At 38.1% G+C, this 20,665-nt stretch overlaps 1 protein-coding gene across 1 annotated transcript in view; it reads left to right on the top strand.

Annotated features, from left to right (window-relative positions):
- The window catches only part of XRN2 (5'-3' exoribonuclease 2), a gene marked incomplete at its 5' end in the record, with an annotated part of 51,949 nt that overhangs the window by 13,060 nt on the left and 18,224 nt on the right, over nucleotides 1–20,665 (top strand). The window contains 13 exons of the mRNA XM_081998042.1: nucleotides 866–910; nucleotides 2,092–2,223; nucleotides 3,582–3,697; nucleotides 7,053–7,188; nucleotides 10,828–10,935; nucleotides 11,043–11,132; nucleotides 11,622–11,694; nucleotides 14,494–14,577; nucleotides 15,415–15,512; nucleotides 15,603–15,682; nucleotides 17,508–17,564; nucleotides 19,658–19,726; nucleotides 19,825–19,959. Of these exons, the coding sequence (XP_081854168.1) occupies nucleotides 866–910; nucleotides 2,092–2,223; nucleotides 3,582–3,697; nucleotides 7,053–7,188; nucleotides 10,828–10,935; nucleotides 11,043–11,132; nucleotides 11,622–11,694; nucleotides 14,494–14,577; nucleotides 15,415–15,512; nucleotides 15,603–15,682; nucleotides 17,508–17,564; nucleotides 19,658–19,726; nucleotides 19,825–19,959 (1,223 nt within the window). The remainder of the gene's footprint in view (nucleotides 1–865; nucleotides 911–2,091; nucleotides 2,224–3,581; nucleotides 3,698–7,052; nucleotides 7,189–10,827; nucleotides 10,936–11,042; nucleotides 11,133–11,621; nucleotides 11,695–14,493; nucleotides 14,578–15,414; nucleotides 15,513–15,602; nucleotides 15,683–17,507; nucleotides 17,565–19,657; nucleotides 19,727–19,824; nucleotides 19,960–20,665) is intronic.

Raw genomic sequence — 20,665 nt, 5'->3', positions numbered from 1 at the left:
GATTGTTATCCCAGGTAACAGCAAAATGAAAACTGTATGTGAGTGCTGTTACTGCCTACAGCTTTTTGAATAGCTGCTGTGAAAACTGAAGAAGGAATTGGTTTGTAATTTGCTGCAATGTGTGGAAGTGCAAGCCGTGAGCAGGGGTGGAATACTAAATTTAAATTCCGAGTGCATTCTTGCCTTGCAGTACCTCCTGCCATTTAAAATGTATCCATAAATAGCTGTTCTTCTGGTCTGTTTCTACAGTTCGTGCAGTTTTTGCAGACATATTCCAGTTTATTGGGATAAAACGCCTTGTGAATGAAAGAGCAGAATTGTATCTTTTTTCCAGTCAAAAAATAGCGTGCCAGTGCTGGCAAAACTGGTTTTTTGTAATTGCCCCAGCGTACGCTTCTCTTGAAGTGGGAATGACAATTTGATGTCAAACTTTTCAGTTTCCTCAGCCCAAGAGTAAGAAATATCTTTCCTTAAGCCTCTTAGTTTCCTGTTTCTAGGACTTTAATGTTTTGGAGGTTTTGGTTTTTGGCAGCTGTTCCACAGCAGGCAAGGAGCTTGTGTCCTTTGACACTGATGTTACTTTGAAGTAAGGCTATCGCTAAACTTAGTAAATGATATAGACCGTTACAAAAATTGTGGGGCTTTGAATACACGGCTACTTTTCTTTTTTCCCCATAGGTTTTCAGGCTAGTGTAGAAATTTCTATCCCATTTCTGTTGGATTTACAGACACTAGAATTAACCTATGTCTTATTCAGAACATTACGTAAAAACCTTACGGCCTTCTGGTCAGTAGAGGATTATAATGAAATACTTTTCCAAGAAATCCATATGCTTGACTGAATTTATTTCTCTTTATTCTCTAGGATAACTTTAAAAGACGGCAAAAAGAAAAAAGAAAAAGAATGAAGGTAAACGTCTTCCTTTCACAGTGCAAGAACTAGTGTGTACTGTGTGTACTATAACTTTCAGCAGATGTGTTGATTGAAGCTGCAGTCATAATCACGGCATTTTCTGGCCTGGGGGTAAACCATTTTAAAGGTGATTTTCATGGCTTTTTGTAGGCAGGAGCTTTGACAGAAGGAATTGCATATTAAAGGCTTCATAAAAGGCAAAGGAAGGAGGGAGTTGAATGTGTTGGGTAATATCTGTCTGTGTCCTTCAAATCTATGCAAATATGCAGTCTCATCATTATTTAGTGATGTTTCAGCGTGGTCACTGTACAGGAATTGCTTTTCCATGCATTGACACAAGTCTTCTCGGCAATTGTATTGCTGAGGGCAGTGGACTTTAGCATAATACATATACCAGTTTGCATTAAATGGGTTGGCTTGATTAGAGGCAAGTTTCCAATAAAGCAAGGGAGTCTTACCACAAACCTTAGTTATCACACAAGCTGCCTGCAACCAAGTCAGTGTTCCCAAATATCTCTCGACTGCAGTAGAGGAGCATTAGTTGTGGGAACATGGTTGCCCTTTCTGACCCACGTAAGCTGAATTCTTAAAATTATTTTATTGGAAGGATGTTGAGTTTTCTTCTATTCACAAAATGTTCTGATATTTTAAAAATGGGTTCTTGTGTGTTCATTTTAACATAGCTTCGTTCTTGGTTAGGACATTCAGATAAATATAGCTTCCAAAACTTTCAAGGCACGTGATATCCCCACTCTGAGTAGATCTTGTGTTTATTTTTTAAATTGTGTATTTTCTGACTATCCCTATTGGAGTGGAAGAGATTATTCACTTTGCTTACAAAGAGTACGTTCTTCCCAGCAAGTTAGATAAGTCTCGCCTCTCCAAAAAACTGTCTTTAAGACCCTGTAGAAAGAACATGGGCACAAAATGCAGGGTTTGTTTGGGGTTTTTTTGAAGGAGCTTAATAAATTATAGGCATATAAGGGTCTCGCCTGTAAGTGTCATCGTATGTCTGGTTGAGTTTGTTAAACATAACTAATTTAAGCTGGACTGAGTGAATGAGTAAATTATGCTGGTTTTAGATAACATGTTAATCTGAAAATTGTGAGAGGGCATCATCACACTGCTGTGGCGATGACACATCTTTTTCAGTATACCTGTATATGTTTATCTTTCAGAGGGATCAGCCTTCTTTTATTCCTGGTGGACAGTTTTCTCCTCAAGCTCTGGGAAATCGATCTAGTCCTCAGGCAATCAGTAACCCTAGACAAGCTGCCTTTGAGATGAGAATGCATGACAGACAGAATTCTGTAAGTAGATATTCAAAGGTATTTACACACAGAAGGGGAAATAATCACATCCTGTGTTACTCTGGACACCTTTTTATCTACCTCATCAAGCTTTCTTGAAAAGACACCAAAAAAATTACTTCTCAAAGAAGTGGCTTTTAATAACCAATTTTTGTGAGACTACTTGAATAAAACTGCCGCCTTTTATTTTAATGTTTGGTGTGATACCGCTTGTTAAATAGGTCTGGGAAGGCAAGTGTGAGGTGAATGCATCCGAGTCAAATACGGTGCCTCTTCTCCCCAGACTTGTTTGGCACTTGTGGAGTCAAACCTCCTTGTGAGTACAGGTTTAGGAACTTCCTCAGTAGGTTTGTGAGAGACAGACTGAATACTTGAGCTGGAAGTCTTCTAATATTCTTTCTGGAATTTGTATACACACACACATATACCTGTATTTTGGAAATTTGTGATTTGCATATCTACATGTTTATAGGCTGCTTTTACTTGCCAAAGCATTTCTTTTCAATGGGAAAAGGAGAAACTTAGATGAAATTTTTTGAAAGGTATTGGAAAGTGAGGGGAAAATTGGAGATAAGTGGAGTGCTCTGTTAGAAGTCTTGGTTGTTAACTTTAAACAACAAGTGCAACACGTTTTCTTTCTGGGTATAAATTTTTATCCAAACAGTGAACAAATTTTTGATTAAAGGCTCTTCATCAGAGATACGTGTTCTGTCTCTTAAGTCGAAATAAATAAAACATGCTTTTTCAAAGTATAATTTCTGCAAATTTTCCCTTTTAATCTCGAAACTTTTGCACATGGGTTAAGCAAATAGTTTCTTTTATGGAGTGGGAGAAGTTTCTTTTAGACTCTGTAATATTAAAATAGATAAATTTGAAAGGAGTTTAAAAGATCAGTTGTGAAGAAACATAAGAGTATTTCTGCCAATTCTGAATCACAAGCAGCATTTTTACAGTAGTCTGTATATGTCTATATATTTTTCACTGTTGCTGTAAAATGAAGTTGTAACATAAGCTGTAGGACTAGAGACAACAGTTGTATTCCAGAATTGGAATATATAAAAAAGGGCATGTTTTATCAATTTATACTCTCTTGTTTATTGCATCTTTTTCTTTCTCAAATACAATTAACTTTTTTGCCTGTATGTATCAATGCCTGCCTCTTTTAATACAAAGATGTGTTCTTGTTTTCTTTTGCTACTTGACTTAATAGTTTAAGGATTGTGTAGCTTTTGCCTTGATTTTTTTGGGAACTAAAAATAGCACATGATTATGACAAAGCTGTTAGTTTTAACTTGACTTTAAAATGCCTAATCAATCCTTTCTCCCCCACTATTTATCTGTAATAATTCTGACCCTAGACAACACCATCTCCAAATACCAGCCTCACTTCTGAAGGCAGCCCATCCCTGGCAGGAGGAATTAAGCGAAAAGCTGAAGATAGTGACAGTGAACCTGAGCCAGAGGATAATATCAGGTGAAGCCATTTTTTGTAGCACTTTGTTAGCAAATTGCTGAAATAGATGCAGTCTAATTAATGCCATTTAGCTTAGAGCAGCAGTGCCTTCAGATGCTTTTCTATGATCTTTTTATCCACCTGTAATTAATGTGGAGGGTTAGAATATTCAGTAAATTCCAGTGAGATGTGTAAGCTATAGCTGTTAAATCTAAGTATCTAGATTAGTATGCGTGCAGGTTTTCATCCTCCAAGCCACTGCTCCCTTTGAGACCAAGCACTAGATTGGCTAGACATTCACTGTCAGCTTTGATTATGTGAGCTGAATGCCACTGTTTTGTAGTTGAATTTTTGAGCTATTTAACTCATAAAATTCAGTTACGTTTGCGTGTGCGGTATTATTTATCTTGACTACGACAATATGTTTTCTTCCTCTTTGATTTGTAGCAGGCCCTGTTTTGTCTATGATGAGTTCTTTAAATGTCTTGGGACAGCTGATCCCTAGATGATTAAGGGATAGGGATATTTTGAGAATTAACTGACAGTGAATTACCAGTGAGTGTGCATTTATCAAAGGTTTAAATCAAGCTATCACCCTTCAGATCAAGGGTGAAGGCCCTTTATAATTTTTTTTGTTGAAGGTTCTTTCCTGATAAATGCAACCAGTAGGTTTTTGGTTTCGGTAGAGTCAGGGGATATAGGTAGTCATGGGAAAGCAAAAAGGGTTACTTCATTGTAAAGTACTGATAGCTAGTGTCCAGCACTTTTGTCATGACATACTTGTGACATTTAACCCATTAGATCTTGCAATATCAGATATTTTAGGTCTTGTTCTTACTTTCTTTGCTGTATGTGCAGATCTGAATGGATTGATTTTTTTAAAAATTTTTTTTAAATCAAGCGAGCAAAATTTCTATCTAAAATCAGGATAAATTTTAATGTTGCTTTCCATTTGAATTTTAGTGGAGATTCTAAAAGAAGCTTTAACAGTTTCATAGCAACTAATGTGAATGAACTATGGTGATTTACAAGTACCAATAGTTTTGGCAAGGTTGGTACTGTCAAGCAAAAGGATATACTACATTTGTGTACAGTTATTTAAGCTCTTTCGTAGCTCAGAATATTTGTTTGCTTTTCAAAGTAAGTAAAAACAACTGTGTAAATGGACTAGTGGCCACTAAGTTGTTTATATACAAAATATATTTTGTATTTAGAATTACTTTAAAAGTAGAACAAATAGTTATAATCAGCTAGCAGATTGGCTTTTGTTATCTTATGGAAAAGATTTTTTTTTTAAATTTATGCAAGTGTCTAGCTGCCAGGGAGCTCCTAGGATCAGACGCTCGTGGACTGCAGATGTTCTTGACTCTGTCCTTCAGGACTTCAGCGCAAGTAGTGCTGGTTTTGCTCACCTGGTTTTCTTAAACTCTTGAAAACATCTCTTGATTTCTCCACCTCTTCATCAGTCTGAATCATCTTTGAACGAGCTCAGGTTAGATTTTAAAAGTCAACCAACTTGCACAGAAGCAAGGAAAGATCCTTTTTGCAAAACCAAAAGGATAAGTGTCATGTAAAAAAAAAAGCAGAAATAGATCTTTGCTCTGTCTTAAAGGCTTCATACCCTATATTTATTGCACTACGAGATTCTGACAAGCGTAAGTTTGAGCTGACCTTGCAGGTTACTTGTGTGCTTCAGATCCTGTATGTGATTTGAAGTGGTCACAGCCTTTGTGGAAAGGGATCTTGCACAATGACTTTCAGATGTGACAATCAATGACGAGTTTTGAATTGTTGAGAATAAAATTCTGTTTTAAAAAAATATATATTAAGAGATTATCTGATTTAGCCAATTTCTAAATCAGCTTTGTAATTTGCTTTACTCTAGTTCACTTGAATACCAAAATTCACATGAACTCGAGATCCGAGTGTGGAAAATGCATGAACTATGATGAATAATAGGTTTGAATTAAAAAAAAACCAACCCCCACAAAATCAAAACCCAAAGAGCAAAACAAACAAGAAAACCCCCAAAAAAGCAACCCAGATAGTTTTGTGAGGGAGGCCAGTTCTGAAGCATGATATCATGATTGAACCAAATATTAAGTCGTGCTTAACCTTTCTGTTAGTTAAACTACCTTTTTAGATGACAGTCTCTGAATTGAACTGGAGTTTCCCCCAAGGTTATGTCGTGTCTGTTAGGACTAACAACTTGGAAATTTTGTGTGCATATTAAGAGCTCCTTGCCTGTGGCACAACCGTTCTCTCAAAACTGACGTGTCAGCTAATGAATGACAGGGAACACAGCAGATGCAATGGCCAAGGAGGAAAAGCTCTGGAGTCCGTAGGCAGTGATTCCCGTTGCTGCCCATGCCCATCCCTGCTGTATTCCCCCTGCCTTTTAAGTGTTTAGAGGAGCCTATAGTCTGTGTTTACTGCTAATCTTCACAGAATATTCTTGCTTGGAATGTGGCACAGTAGCACACTATCCACTTTTTTCCTAACATTATACATTAGAACTGAGGGATTCAGGTGCTTGTCTATCAAAGATGAGCAAGTGGTTGTTTTCCTGTGTCCCATCTGTAGACAGACATAAGGGGGAGCTGTGTGAAGTAAGGATAAATGGTGTCTGAGACTGCTCTTTTGACTCCAATATCCACGTCTGCTGTGAAAGATTGAAAATCCCTGTCTAAAAGAGGGCTCACCTGATGTGAGTCAGCAAGCATGGGATTCCTGAGTTGCAGATAGTTCTGCTGGTAATCATAGCTTGTCTGCACAGCAATAGAATATAGAAATCAAGCTTCTGCTTATTACGTATTTGCTTAGGTTTTATATTTGAGTAGCCTGGAAACGACATTGCTTTTCTGCTTGAGAGGGATATTAAGAATAGAGGAATGAACTTGATGTGAGAAGATGTTCCAGTAAGAGAAAGATTTTGGCCTAGGGTAGATTAAACAAAATAAGGAAGGGGGAGAGTTTGTTCTCTTTCTAGTGGTTGGAAGAGTTAAAGAATGACGTTCAAATGGCAGTCTTGATAGTACACTCCTGATGAGAAAGATGAAATTGCCGACTAGGAACAATACTGTTTTGAAAAATCCTGACAGTGGCAAGCACATAATTGAAAATCTACCCTGCTCCTAATGAGTACTTTGAAAACTTATTTATCAGGATGGTAGCTTCAGAATTTCATGTGGATTTTCTATGATGCCAACCATCAAATTTTATTCTCTTGCTGTTAGGTATCAGGTTTTATGCTTTTATTTAAATTGTATTAAAATGGGAATTAAAGTAGCAAGTTACTTTGGCCTACGTTTTGATTCAGATCTGAAAATGTGCCTATATTAACATGTATTGACATCTGTTCGTGTTTGTTATGCAGGTTATGGGAAACTGGTTGGAAACAGCGCTACTATAAAAACAAATTTGATGTTGACGCGTCTGATGAGAAATTCCGTCGTAAAGTTGTACAGTCCTACGTGGAAGGTCTTTGCTGGGTTCTCAGATACTATTATCAGGTACTTAAATTCTTTGAAACCTCAGTCTTTTGTATCTACACCATATTTCTTTTCAGGAAATAATTATCCATTGCTCATTTTGGAAAAGCAGTGCTTTTTCGAAGATATAAGATAAATGGGTGCCCGTTCTATTTGATACTTGAGATTTGAATGCAGTTTTTGTTTCTCCCATACAGTAATGGGGTTTGTTAGTTTATTAAGAACTGATGCATATTTTTTCCTTTGCAATACATAGCCATGCATAGTGAAATTGCAAATGACTAAATGAGTGAACAAAGGACAAAGCCTGTGAAATGCTAGTAAGAATTTGAAAGGCACAGAGTTGTCAGTCTCCTCCATAGATTGTAATGATGTTCTATGAAGTGCATTGTGATTAAAGTATCTGTATCTGATTCAAATCTTTTGATAATTGAGATGTCAGATTGGCAAGAGATTAGTTAGACATATTGGAGTTTGTTGCACCCATGGTTAATAACTAGCTTCGTGCCCCGAAGACTAAGTTATATTTTGTGTGTGACCTGGGAACAGAATGTGTGTGAGCCGATGAAGTTTGTCCATCTCAGCAGGGCTTTGTAGCCCAAACACAGTGCCATGGTGATAAAACTGCACATTTTTCATAGTTGGCTAACACTTGTTCAAGTTATAGCACAGGCAAGGGCGATAGCCCACATGCCTGCAAAAAACTATGCCGTCTTAAAGTTAGTTTATTTTAACGTGTGCTCCTTTTTTCCTTTCCCCCCCTTGGAACAAAAAGGGAGTGTGTTCCTTTCCCTTCCACTGTATTAATTAGTTGAGTTTGTACTCTGACTTGCATGTTATGGTGGATGAAAATCATACAGGTTAGGCTTGCAAGTCTGTTGCAGTTCATCTGCAGGAGAGCTGAGCTCTCTACACCCTGGAGTAGCTCCTTTTGCAAAGGAGAAAGGTCACCTGGACACCTTTACAAGTGGAAACTCCCATGATCCTGCGCACAGTTAAGGTCTGCTGAAAGCAAACTGTGATCTTGGTAACCGTGGCAAGATAGATTCCTAGGACTCTATGCGTTCCTATATGTCTCTAAAGCATGTAAATAAATCTTCAAGCTAGCTGTAGGTATCTGCTTACTGGAAAGGTATCAGCGTGACCTTCAGTGATGCAGTAGTACAAAGCCACTGCAAAAGGTAGTCTGGGTTTTGAGGGAAACTGAAGGGCTTAGAGGAAGGAAGTATATGGCAAAACTGAGATTATATTTACAAGGTGTCCAAAATCTTTATACTCATTTAAAGACTGTAAAATTAAATTTGTTTTATTCAAAGAAGTGTGCATGGGGTGCGCGTTCATTGCTTTGTGATCAGTGGCCATGGCCTTGTGCAGATGACATGATGTGCTTTCATAGCTGTTCAGACCAGGGTTGCATTTGGACGTGCACTGTTGAGAGATTTGTGGCTTTAAATGTATAGGAGCTGGAAGACGGGCATGTACCAAACTTTGAACAATATGGGCAAGTCCCTATGCAGTGCTCGCTAGTTTAGCTTATACAACCAATCTAGTCATTGAGATGTATGTAGGTAACTCCTTGTCCTTCTGAGTTTGTAGATGGTATGGCCGCAGTGACTGCATATAGAAGTGATAGATGGTTACAGCTGCAAAGAAAATAAGTTGGTGAGGTTGATGACAGCTTCAGGCAGGACCATAGTGCTCTCAAGAAAATTGAGGAATGCCAACAAGACCTTAAGAAAAAATGACTAGAGAAAATGTTTTCTGGCTTGGGATGTTCCGAAGGAAAGCTTGATGAAAGTACCCAAATGTTTAGGGCTTTGTTTTTGCCATTTTGCTTCATATTTAGATTACTCTATAAGAAAGCAAGTCTCTCTCTAGACCTTATAAAAATTACACTGTGGATCTAATAGCGCAGCAATGAAATACTTGCACGTACTGCTGTTAGTACGTGCGTAACAGAACTATGTGTAGGCCAGATACTGTAACCCGCTCTACATGGGCAGTCTGTGGTATGGGTATGGAGCAGCTGTCAAATCGCTTTCTGCCCGTATATAAAAGTTAGATGAGGAAGCTGTTGGACTGGGAGAATTTCAAAATAGGTTTGCTAGAGGGTTTTTGGTTTGTTTGGTTTGTGGTTGTTTTGTTGTTTGGGTTTTTTTTACCATAGTAAGAAGTGCTTCCAGTAACTACTGTTCATTGTCCATAAAACTTTTGACAGAATATATTATGGGTTTTTCTATTCTTATAAAAAGCTAATAAGGCAGAACATGTCCCACTAGTGGGAACATCTGTTTGGAGAGGAAAGACCAAAAAAAAAAAAAGGGGAAAAGAAAGAAACCAATCCACCTGGTTTTTGAAATGTACTGAAACCAGCTGAAGAATTGCATCTAATAATTATGGTCTCTAATTTTATACCAAAAATATTGCTGGAGGAGCCTCATTGACATTTACTTATTCAGAATTTGAAGTCAAAATAGTAGGCTTTTGTTTCAAGTGGTACTGCGAAGAAAAATAGCTGAGGAGGTGAAAACTTGACTTGGACCTTCTAGAGCCACGTTTCCTTTACAGGGTGCATTGTGTTCTGATGTGTTTGAGTTTACTTTACTTTTTCCTTTTTGAGAATTATTTTGCCTCTTTCAAGTGAATGCACTTTGTATTTCCCAATATTCAAGACAAGAATAAGAGGAGAAAAGCAAAATGTTACTCAAAGTGTGTATTAGTGCTTGTACTGAATAGAAGAGTAACAGTTAAAACCGGAATACTTTTCAGCCTGCAACAAATATTGTTCACATTTTCACACCTTGTAGAGTGTATCATATCAGGGTTCTCTGGTCCCAAGTTAGTGATGGGATTTTGCATTGAAAAACAGTAGAGCAAACTGTGTGCTGCCAGAAAAATACTTCTTCTGTTCCGATTCAGACCTCTGTAATGGCTTTCAGACTGGCACGATTCTGCCATTTATACAATTACGGAGAACTTGGAATTCCCCCTCTGTGTCATCTGTGTGTACTTCCCTGTTCGCGATGTGGTAGCGACTCTACACAAGTTGAAAATGTGTCCAGTTGTTACAGGCTCCTCAGCCCTAGGGACCGGTTAACTGTATGGCTAGACTGTGATTTCCTACTCTTTGCAAGAAACTTTTGTGCTTGGTTTTATTGGACTTCATGCACATGCTGGTGTGTGTTTGGTTATGTGTGTTGTTTTTTTTTCTTGAGGGGGAGGAAAAAGGCATGAGGTACGTTACAGTGTCCTGAAGCTAAGGTTAAGATTCTGCTGTAAGGTCTTTTGTGTCGTTCTGGTGCTAGGTCCTGTCTCTTTGGCTGTCTCCCTTAGTGACTCAAACCTAGCACATAGCAAGAGTACTTTGGCATAGAAGTCTATCTGCTGTTCTGTGCTGCCGAGGAAATGCCCGAGGTCTCCATTCACTGTCCAGTGAACTCACTCGCTCTAGTCTGGCTCTGAAAAGTTAAGTCCCAACCTGAAGTCCAGAGTACCTTTAGAGGCAAGAGCTCTTTCTTTTCTAATCATGGGGACTCCTCCTTCTCCCGGTTGATGCTGGGCTAAATTTTTGTCATCTTTAGTGACTGGGCTACGTGATGTTATGTTTTGTTTTACTTTTCTGATTTCTCTGATTTTATTTCTTTTGTTTCTCTGTCCTAGGGCTGTGCATCCTGGAACTGGTATTACCCTTTTCACTATGCTCCGTTTGCTTCTGACTTTGAAGGTATTGCAGACATGCCTTCAGATTTTGAGAAGGGCTCAAAGCCGGTAGGACATATTCATTCATTCATTCATTTATTTATTTATTTATTTATTTATTTATGATTTAAGAGCTCATTAGAAGTGTCCTACATCTGCTTGTTTAATTTCAACAGTTTAAGCCTCTTGAACAACTTATGGGAGTATTTCCAGCTGCAAGTGGAAATTTCCTGCCACCAACGTGGAGGAAGCTCATGACAGATCCGGTAAGAATCCTTGTTTTATTAGAAGCATGACTTGCTGCTTCTTGCTTCAGACAGAAAAATAATGGAGACCAGGAGGGAACATTTTTGGTCGATTGCAGAGATTTTTCAAAGACCCTTAAAAGGGATTCTTTGAATTCAGGTGTTTCAAAGAGAAAAATTATTTCCTGACTCTTTTACGCTTTAATAACATTGTTTACTTTCTTATAGAAACCTTGCAAAGCTTAATTGCAGAGCAGATACCTTAATCCAGTTATCTGAAATTATTCTGTCCTGCTTAATTTCTTCTTTTGATACTCAAAGTAATGGAAGTGCCCTACCACACTTTGTGTTAAAATGGCATCTAATAAAAGATGCTTCTATTAGTCCAAGTTCTTTGCATCCTCCTTAGGTTTGTGTTTGCTTGCCTTCTGTGAAGTACAGTACTACATGGCAGTCTGAATCAATTTCATAATTGGCTTTAATGATTTTTTGTAATTTTCTCAAATACAGGAATCGAGCATAATTGACTTCTACCCTGAAGATTTCGCTATTGATTTAAATGGGAAGAAATACGCTTGGCAAGGTGAAATTTTAACTTTCTTTTTTTGAGCTATAGTATACTGACCTAAGTCTTAGGAATCTATTTAAAAACAGAGAGAAAATGGAAAATTATCTTAGTGAGATAATGACGCACCAAGTCACACAAGTAACTTGTGTGATTTGGTGTTGGGGAGAAGTATTTTGCAGAAGGTATATTTTTGAAAAGAAATTCATATGAAGAACAAATTATGGTTCAGTAACTGATTTAGGATTGGCGATGATTACTACTAATTTCAGCAGTCATTCTAGATTTGTTAATTTGTCCTGCACTAGATTAATCACTTTTCTGTTTTTATCAGCCTTACTGTATAATTGTCATTTGTCTCTTTTGCATTTAATTAATGGATCTTGTTCTGTTCAATCAGTGGCTCATTAGTACCTTGTGAAAAATGCTTTGGGGAATATAGAAATATTTGGATGCTTACAAAGAATGAAAAAACAGATACAGTATTTAATGCAGCTGCTTCTTTCTTTAGAGAGTATTAATTTTAAAGCTCTGCTAAATTTTGTATCCAGTATTCAGCCAATAATGTAACATCTCAATTATAGGTATAAATAATTACTTGGGCACAAAATGAATCTCATGAAATTCCATCTGAGCATAAGAAAGCCCATTTTTACCGTGAGGGTGGTCAGACACTGCAACATGTTACCCAGAGAGGTTGTGGATTTCCCATCCTTGGAGATATTCCAAACCCAGCTGGACATGGTCCTGGGCAACCTGAGCAGCCCACGACCATGCTGGAGCAGAGGGGGTGGAATAGATGATCTCCAGAGGTTCCCGCTGACATCAGCGGTTCTGTGATTCTTCCCCCAAGGCTATGTTCCCCCACTCACCTGTGTTTTGAAATAGCCACAGTTAGACACACAAGTCTCAGGACAGTGTTCCAAAATCAAAGAGAATATTCCTAGCTATTATAAGAAGTGTTGCATAGCAGGCTTTTCTCTCTGTAACCCTTTCTAACCTCTGTTGTAATTCTGGCAACTTTCCATGGTTCTTTTGTCCAGTTATCAAAGCCACAGTCTAAAGTGGTAATGGTTTAGGTAGCTCCCACATGCTTTCAGCAGCCTGTAACATTACTTTTGATTAATTTTAATGTATAATTGCATTATAAATTCTTGGTTCTGGATTAACACCTGGAATTCTCCTCCTTAAAAGGTAGTTGTGAAACAAGAAATACTTTCTAAGCTGGAAGTACAGACTCTCTCTCTTAAAAAGCATCTCGTATACCTTGTCCTTCTAATGAAATGTTTGAAGATCTTTATTTTAGAGACAAGATTATGCTTCTGAAAGCTTGACATTGATCCTTTTTGCAATCTCCTGGGTTATGAACGCTTCCCATTTTGTTGTCATTCCACCAGTGGGTTGTGAAGCTGAAAATAAATCGCTTGTTTTCCTGGGTAGACTTATCACCATTTCCCCTCACAAGTAGTTATGTTCCAGCTGAAATTTGAACATGGCTGAGGTCTGGTGCTGTCTTTTGATAAAGCAGTAGTCAGTCTGCATGGAGATTATCTTCATACTTCATAAGCAGGGACAGTGCAGATTTCTTTTTTGGTGTGGTTGGCAACAGCAAGCTGTACAGCTCTGCTCCTCATTGTTTTACAGTAGGCTAAATAATATTCTGATTCAGTTAAATTTCTGACATATTTAGCACTTTATTTGTGGCTTATTCCAAACTGGTTTTGTTAGGAGAGGGCTTCTGGTGTAATTACACTACGGGTAAAGTTTTAGGTTGTCCCCTTCAGGTCCAGGACAATAGTATTTCTTTTAATAAAGCCACATAAAGATCCTACTTCTGAAGGAAAAGTGTTTGAGACAAGACCAAGTTTCAGATTGGGAATCTAACTCCGTGGAATTCCAAAGTGTCTGTGAATGTTGTACCTTTGGAATGACGACAAACGTGTCCAATATCTGCCTGCCAGTAGACATGGTACAGGCACAAATACGAAACTACAAACATCAGTTTTGTAGAAAGCCTTTGCTGTCATCTTAGTTGGGAAAAGCTAGTCTAGTGTTCTTGGTAAAGGAAATAAAATTAAAGCTAAAATAATTACTTCAGATTCCAACCAATTATAAGGGTAACAGAAGCAAATCTTTGAAGAATTTTCATAGTAAATTTCTTAGTGTTTTTTTCAGGTTTTATAGTAGAAGAAAACATATACTGGAGCATACCAGGGAAGGCTATTCTCCAGCTTCATCCAATATGATTAAGAGTGGTCTCTGAGATGTGCTGCTTAGTGAGGGATTTTAGTGAGGCTCCTCCTGAGAGGAGCCTCCATGTTATCTCAGAGTAAAATTAATAGCTGGTGTGAATAGTCCCTAATGGATAATACGTGTATCACCTCACTGCCGAACTTGGAGTGATTTCTTCCATTGTTGTCTCTTAATAAATGAATTTGAATAAAGTTGGCATTGAGTCCTGTCAGGGGAGTATCTGTAGCAAATGAGACAAATAATGACTGTCTTACTGAGCTCGTCTTGTTCCTAAATGAGGCAGGTGTGGGTAGCAGTTACTACTTCCCAGTGCCTACCCAGGACTGGGGAGGAGGATGAGGATGGAGAGGAGCTTGGAGATAAGGTTGCCTTTTCAAGCTGCACTACCACTAAACTATTTTTCTCTAAGCAGCCTGCAGAGTCACAACCTCTGAAAATGTAGGGTTTTCTTTTCTGTGACTAATGCAACAGTTGTTTCTTGGGTAAATAATCTATTGGAGCTTTCCATGCTAGTGTCTGTCTCCCTTGACGAGTGTGGAAGAAAAAATGTTTTGCTTTTACTAGGTGTTGCATTATTGCCATTTGTTGATGAGCGACGCCTTAGAGCTGCCCTGGAGGAAGTCTACCCTGACCTCACTCCTGAAGAAAGTAAGAATTGTGATATTTAATTGTAATGTAATAACAATTACAACTTGTTATTATTACTGTGTTTCACCCTAAATGAGCAAGGTATAATAGATGTTTGCTTGGATTGGCTGTAGCCTCTTCATGGATGGTGCTGGATATTAGAATGATCCTCAATGGGTTTGATTTTGTAGCTTTCACTTTTATTTTGCTGAAGTAGACCTGCATAAGACTTAACCTGAAAGTTAGGTGGCAGCTTAATTGTATGAAAAGCATCAGCAGTATACACTGTCAAAGTACTTGTTAGATGAACATGTTGCAGTCAAAAGAATAAATTCTGTCTCCAAGGTTAGAGTTGGTGGTAAAATTTGATAGGTGTATTGGCTGTTCTCTGAACCGTAGGCTGGCTGTGTCCAGTTATGATACATGAAGCTTCGTGCTCAGCTTATATAGGCAAATGTATGAGTTACATTCTCCATTGTACAAAATCAATAGCTAGTTCTTGTAGGTAAGCTGCTTGGGAGGTGTGTGGTTTTGGGGCTTGGGTTGTTTTCCCCAGCCTATCTGTATCTTCAGCATTATTCTGTTCTAAATTCAACATTCTTCTCACTGAACACAAGATTCCTATTGTTTTACTGTCTGCCAGCTACCCTTGTGACCAGAGATACCCTGTTCTGGACAGAGACACTGTCTTTCCAACACTCCCAAGGAACGTTCTGAGCTTTCTCCTAAAATCACATCGATGCTTTCCTTTTGTGGAGATGTCAACAGGACGATACACTGGTCTGCTGTATTCCTTCCTTCCATTCTTCCTTCCCTCTTTGCTCTGAACTCTTATGCCATTCACTTCATCTTTTCTAGGTAGAAGAAATAGCCTTGGTGGTGATGTTCTCTTTGTTGGAAAACACCATCCACTTTGTGACTTTATTGTAGAACAGTACAAGACCAAAAATACAGAGGTAGGTTGTACTTGTTCTTAAGGGATTGTATAAATGGTGAGGGTGGAGGTCTAACAAAGTGCTTCAGCTGAAAAATTACTTTTTCCGTAGCCAGTGGATATACCCCCAGAGCTATGCCATGGAATCCAGGGAAAACTTACACTGAATGAAAATGCTGTTCTTCCAGATCAGTGAGTATAGCTTTTGGTATGGGTTGTTTGATGCTAAAGGATATGTCCTTCAGTTAAGTCTGCGGTTTAAATAAAAATCTTTTTGTGCCCACAATGAGAAACCTAAAATTCCTGACAAGGCAATGCATTTAGTTCTGAGGCTAAACATGCTTTCTGTGAGGTTTCATAGTAGGTGTCTATTATTATCAGTGTATGTAAAAAGGCAAGTAAAACTTTCATTCTATGATCCTATTTTTTTTTTTGTTATTTCAGAGCTAGGCTTTTAAAGCAGCATCAGGAATCTTTAAAGAGCTCTAATGTCTGTATTTAATTGCTGGTCAGTCCTTTTTTTGTTTGTTTGGCATTTCGTCTATGGAAGACTGATTTTTATGTATTTAGTAATGCTTGAACTTTTTAATTGGTAAACAGGCACTATATAATAAAAGTAGTACTCAACAGTAGCCTTATTCCATAAGGTCATGTTGTTTTGGCCTCTGTGCTTTTGTGTGGATGTTAATTTAATGCAATCTGTAACTTCCAATAGTGTATGCTGTTTGAAAAAAAACAAAATCAGTAACTCTACATTTTATATGCTAATCTTAATTGCATTAAAGAAAAAAACCCAGATAGAGATGTATTTTGCCATTTTCCATTTAGACTATAGCACTAAATTCAGGACTGTTACCAGCTACACATACGAATGCTAATATTTTTTTGTTTTCTAGATAATGCATTTAGTTTGAGAAATTATCAGTGTAATCTTCACATTGTAGGATATGCATTCATTTATCTAACTTTGCTTAGAGGCCTAAGCAGGTGTTCAGTAACTCATTTGCATTAAATGCACAAACACTCCGATTTTGTTGGACTGATAATGTATCCTAGGTCACCCTCACTAATACACACTTCTCTATTCTTGTCATGGCTTGCGCAGAGTATGAGCAAGTCAGAGCTGTTCTTGGAGGGAATAGCAAGGCAGGAAAAAGAAAACTCTTCTGGTATTGTCTTCCCTAGATATGGTGTGAGAAATGGGTATCTTTTTACCTAGAGAAGTAGTTTTCTAGGAATTCTGTGAAGATGAGCAGGTATTTATATCACCACTTCAAAATAAGTCTTACTTTGCTATAAAGGTTTGGATCAAGTTCAGCCAATATGCATATAGCTTGTGACCTCTGCGTAACATGAGTATGTGACTGCTGTGCGCGGGACAAAACAAACCTGGTTTCTGATTCATAAGAGTAATTTTCTCGAGCGTGTTGTTTGACTGCTTGAATTGAAGGGGTAAAGTTTTCTGGAGGAAAGAAGGGAAGGGTTAAAATGCAACGGCATTTCAGCCTGTTAAATTTCAGTTAGAAAGGAGACTCCTTAAGTGTTGTGGAAAAGAGCTACTAAATTATTATTTTTATTTTTTCTTTTACTTCAAAGACTTTTTCTTCCTAGTGAAGCAGGTTTGCATCTTCACGGTGTCTCGTGTGTCTGTCTTTGGTCTTCTCCCTGCCCTCCTAGAACCTGTTGGCTTGTTATAACCAAACCCTGGCAGTACCTGGAAGTCTCCAAGGTGCAGAATAGCACTGGGTAGTGGGAAGTGTGTGAACCCACTGTTAGACACTAGAGAATCCAAACAGATCAGCTGCAAAAATAATGACATTAAGAAAATAAGGGTTCAGTAACTCCATTGCTTATAGAAGTACTTGATATAGGGGAAAGGCAAGTTAATTTTGAAATCCATTTTATGTGTCACAGACTTAGTTGACAGAGGAACATGAGTGGTAGCAACAGAGAAAGCGGAGCAGGTGGTGAGAAATATGTCACATGACATTTTGACAGAGGTTTTTCTCTTTACCAGGACAGTGGAGTCTCCTGTTCCGATGCTGCGTGATCTTGCACAAAATTCTGCAGTCAGGTAAGTAGACTCTGGGTTTTAATGCAATGGCGTACAAAATACAGCAATCAAAACTTGGTTTATTCTGTTGTTTTTTGTTGCTGAATTTGCAACAGAATCTGTCTCTTTATAAAATTGAAGCTTTTACTTTAAACGTTTCTGGTTTTCTGTGAGAATTGAGTCCAAGATACTAGGCTGTAACACAGCAGGCTTGGGTTGGGGTGGTTAAGCAGAGCGTGTGGTGGCATGCCCTGCAGAGATGTCAGAAATGGTCATTTCTCAGGGCATCAAACCCAGAGTGTTTCATCCCTTTGGAAATACCTCTTTTCCTGCTGTTGCTTTTCTGCTTGCTTTCTGTTGGGATTTCTGTCTCTTTGGCAAGCAAAGAGCAACACCTACAAACGATCAAGTTCTGTATCAAGCCTTTTAAATGAAAGAAAACCAAACGTTCATGAGAGCAAGCCTCCAAGACAAAACTGGGTATTGATTGAAAGCCCCCCAGCTCTTGATTTTTGCCTCTTAGATTTTTATTCATTTTTATTCCTAGCAATTCCCAGAGGATGCCTGAGAATATAAGCTTCATGTTCTTAAGAAGTAAAGGAATAACACTAACTTTGCCTGAATGTGATGTTTGGGAGAATAATAAGAAAATTCATCATGAATAAAAAACAATGCAGAGTTTCCAAGAGTAAATCTTGTGGCCACAGAAGATTTTAATTACTCTTGCACTTGACAGCAAATTTTTCTAGATCTAGTGTGTTTAATGTCCTTCTCACCTATTATACTGTGCCAAACTAAGTATACGATGCTTGAGCTGATAACCTTTCACTTCTTGAGTCGCAAAAGATACTTGAGACATTGAAAATCACTTGTGATCTGTCTGCATATGTTTTTCCTCCAAGGAGGCATAATGTAGTTTAACTAGAGCGACTATCTACAGGCAGTAAGAAATGCTAACTTGTGACTTGTCAGGATATTTTAGAAAGGATGTTCTGAAATGGGGATTTAGTTACTTTGAGCGATGAGTTAAAGGTAGCTTTTGGCTTTCCATCTGCCACTGTCAGGAGGTTTGAATTGTTTTATGCTTCTGTCCATTTCTCTATTGCAAGGATTTTTCTTTCTGTCTTTTGGGATAGTATGAGCAGTCATGATTCTGCTCTTCAGCTCTTGTGACTTTGGCTGAATTTTCCAAGGGACCATTATTCTTTCCTTCAAGTCTCATTCATTTTCTGCTGAAAAATAGATGTATTTCAGCTGGAAGAGTGAGATTATTCTGCTTAGTAGTTTGCTTTTCCGTTTCTTGGTATCCCAAGCATTCTTCTTTATCAAATGGTAGGTAGTGAGAGAACAGGGAGCAGGTTGGTGCCTTGCACTTCAAACATGTCCCTGGTGGGACCTACCTTGAGATCTGGATACTTACGCCAGAAGACTGGAATTGCTAGGAGCGTGGATTAATTTTCCTAGAGCAAACGCAAACTATTACAGAATGCATTGTAACCAGTAGAAATTAAGCTTTCAGCCACTTTTTGTTCTATTGCTATTTAGTTTGTCTAATACTAGACAGCTCAAAATGCAGAGTCTGCGAGCTGTCACTGAAAACAGGTGTATATCCCTCCACGGGAGCTGCGTGCAACCGCAAAGCCGCCTTCCAGGATAAAAACTCCCTGGCCCAGGAAATCACACTTCTAAGTTTTGTACACTTTTGACAAGATTGCGTAGCAAGCTGATACCCTTCTTGTCTGTGCTGTGGCAGCCTTTGAACTTAATCAAGTACAATCAGTGCTTTGACTAGAGGATTTGTTCTCAAGGATCTGCAGAAGATACTTTCATTACCATACATAGGACTAACTGTTTTCTAGACATTGAACTTTCTTTTGGACTGGCTATTGATACAGAGGAGGAAAAAGGTCACCCTGTGGAAAATGGAGACATTCAAGTCCAATATAGTCAGTATATCCATGTGCAAGAAATGCACTTTGCAGTTTGAGTCATTGTCGCTCTTGAACCTTACCTCTTCTGTTATGTATGTCACTGTTAATAAAGCAGCAATTACTTTTTAATCTTGCTTGTCTTAATTATCATGTAAACCTAATCCTCAAATATTTTTCTCCTAGTATCTCTTTCAAAGATCCACAATTTGATGAAGACTTTGTTTTCAAAGCTACAGTGTTACCTGGTGCTAAGTAAGTATCAATTGTCAGCTTACAAATAATTCCATTTTCTTTCATTAATCTGAGTATTTGCTCTGATAAGTATTCATGGAACTATTTTTAATATTAAGGAAACCTGCTCCCGTTCTGAAGCCAGGAGACTGGGAAAAAACCAACAATGATGGCAGGCCTTGGAGACCACAGCTTGGTTTTAATCGAGACAGAAAACCAGTCCATTTGGACCAGTCAGCGTTCAGAACTTTAGGGTAAGACTGGCAGCATTGTTACAGACTGTCTTGCTGAGAGGACTGTACTACTTTATTGCTTTTTTAATTTAAAAACAAAAAAAACCTACCCAAAGGGTGTGGGGATGTTCTGTCAGAAATTAGGTTCAGGTGTTCCATGTTGGAAACTTTGGCATGTGATATTTAAATTCCGTATTTGATTAAAGCTGTATATTACAATGATTTTACCATAATGCCTTGCATTCTTCTTGATTTTTGTTTTTTGGTTTTGTGTGCTGGTTTTTTCTACTAAATATTTCTAACTAACTTTCCCGTTAAGTTTTTCCCACTTGTTTGCTAGATACTTGTTTGAATTACAGAAGGTACAATGAGAATATTGCATACAAGTGATAATTGATTATTATGAAGACAGTAATGGTTTTTATGCTTTTAAAAATGGGTTTTATAAACCCTTGTTTGAAGCACACGTGTTCACCATACAGTCTGTTTGATTGTAATTTTTCAAGGCATTGCCACAGTCAGTTTTTATTAGTTCTCCAAAAGCCTGAGTAACCTTCCTAGGTGCTGCAGTGTACTATGAGAGTGGTTCTGAGTGCAGGGTGAGAGAATGAGCCGGGATTATGTATTACAGATAAAATGAAATGTTTTTCCTTACTGGGGAGTACAAGGAGCTATATGTTTATCAGATCCAGAAAAGAGAATGTTTTAAAGGAGACTGTAATACTAG

This window comes from Phaethon aethereus (assembly GCF_964289735.1).
Source record: "Phaethon aethereus genome assembly, chromosome: 3".
NCBI lineage: Eukaryota > Metazoa > Chordata > Aves > Phaethontiformes > Phaethontidae > Phaethon > Phaethon aethereus.
The sequence above is the reverse complement of the archived record's forward strand: the minus strand, read 5'-3'. Positions and strand labels throughout refer to the sequence as shown.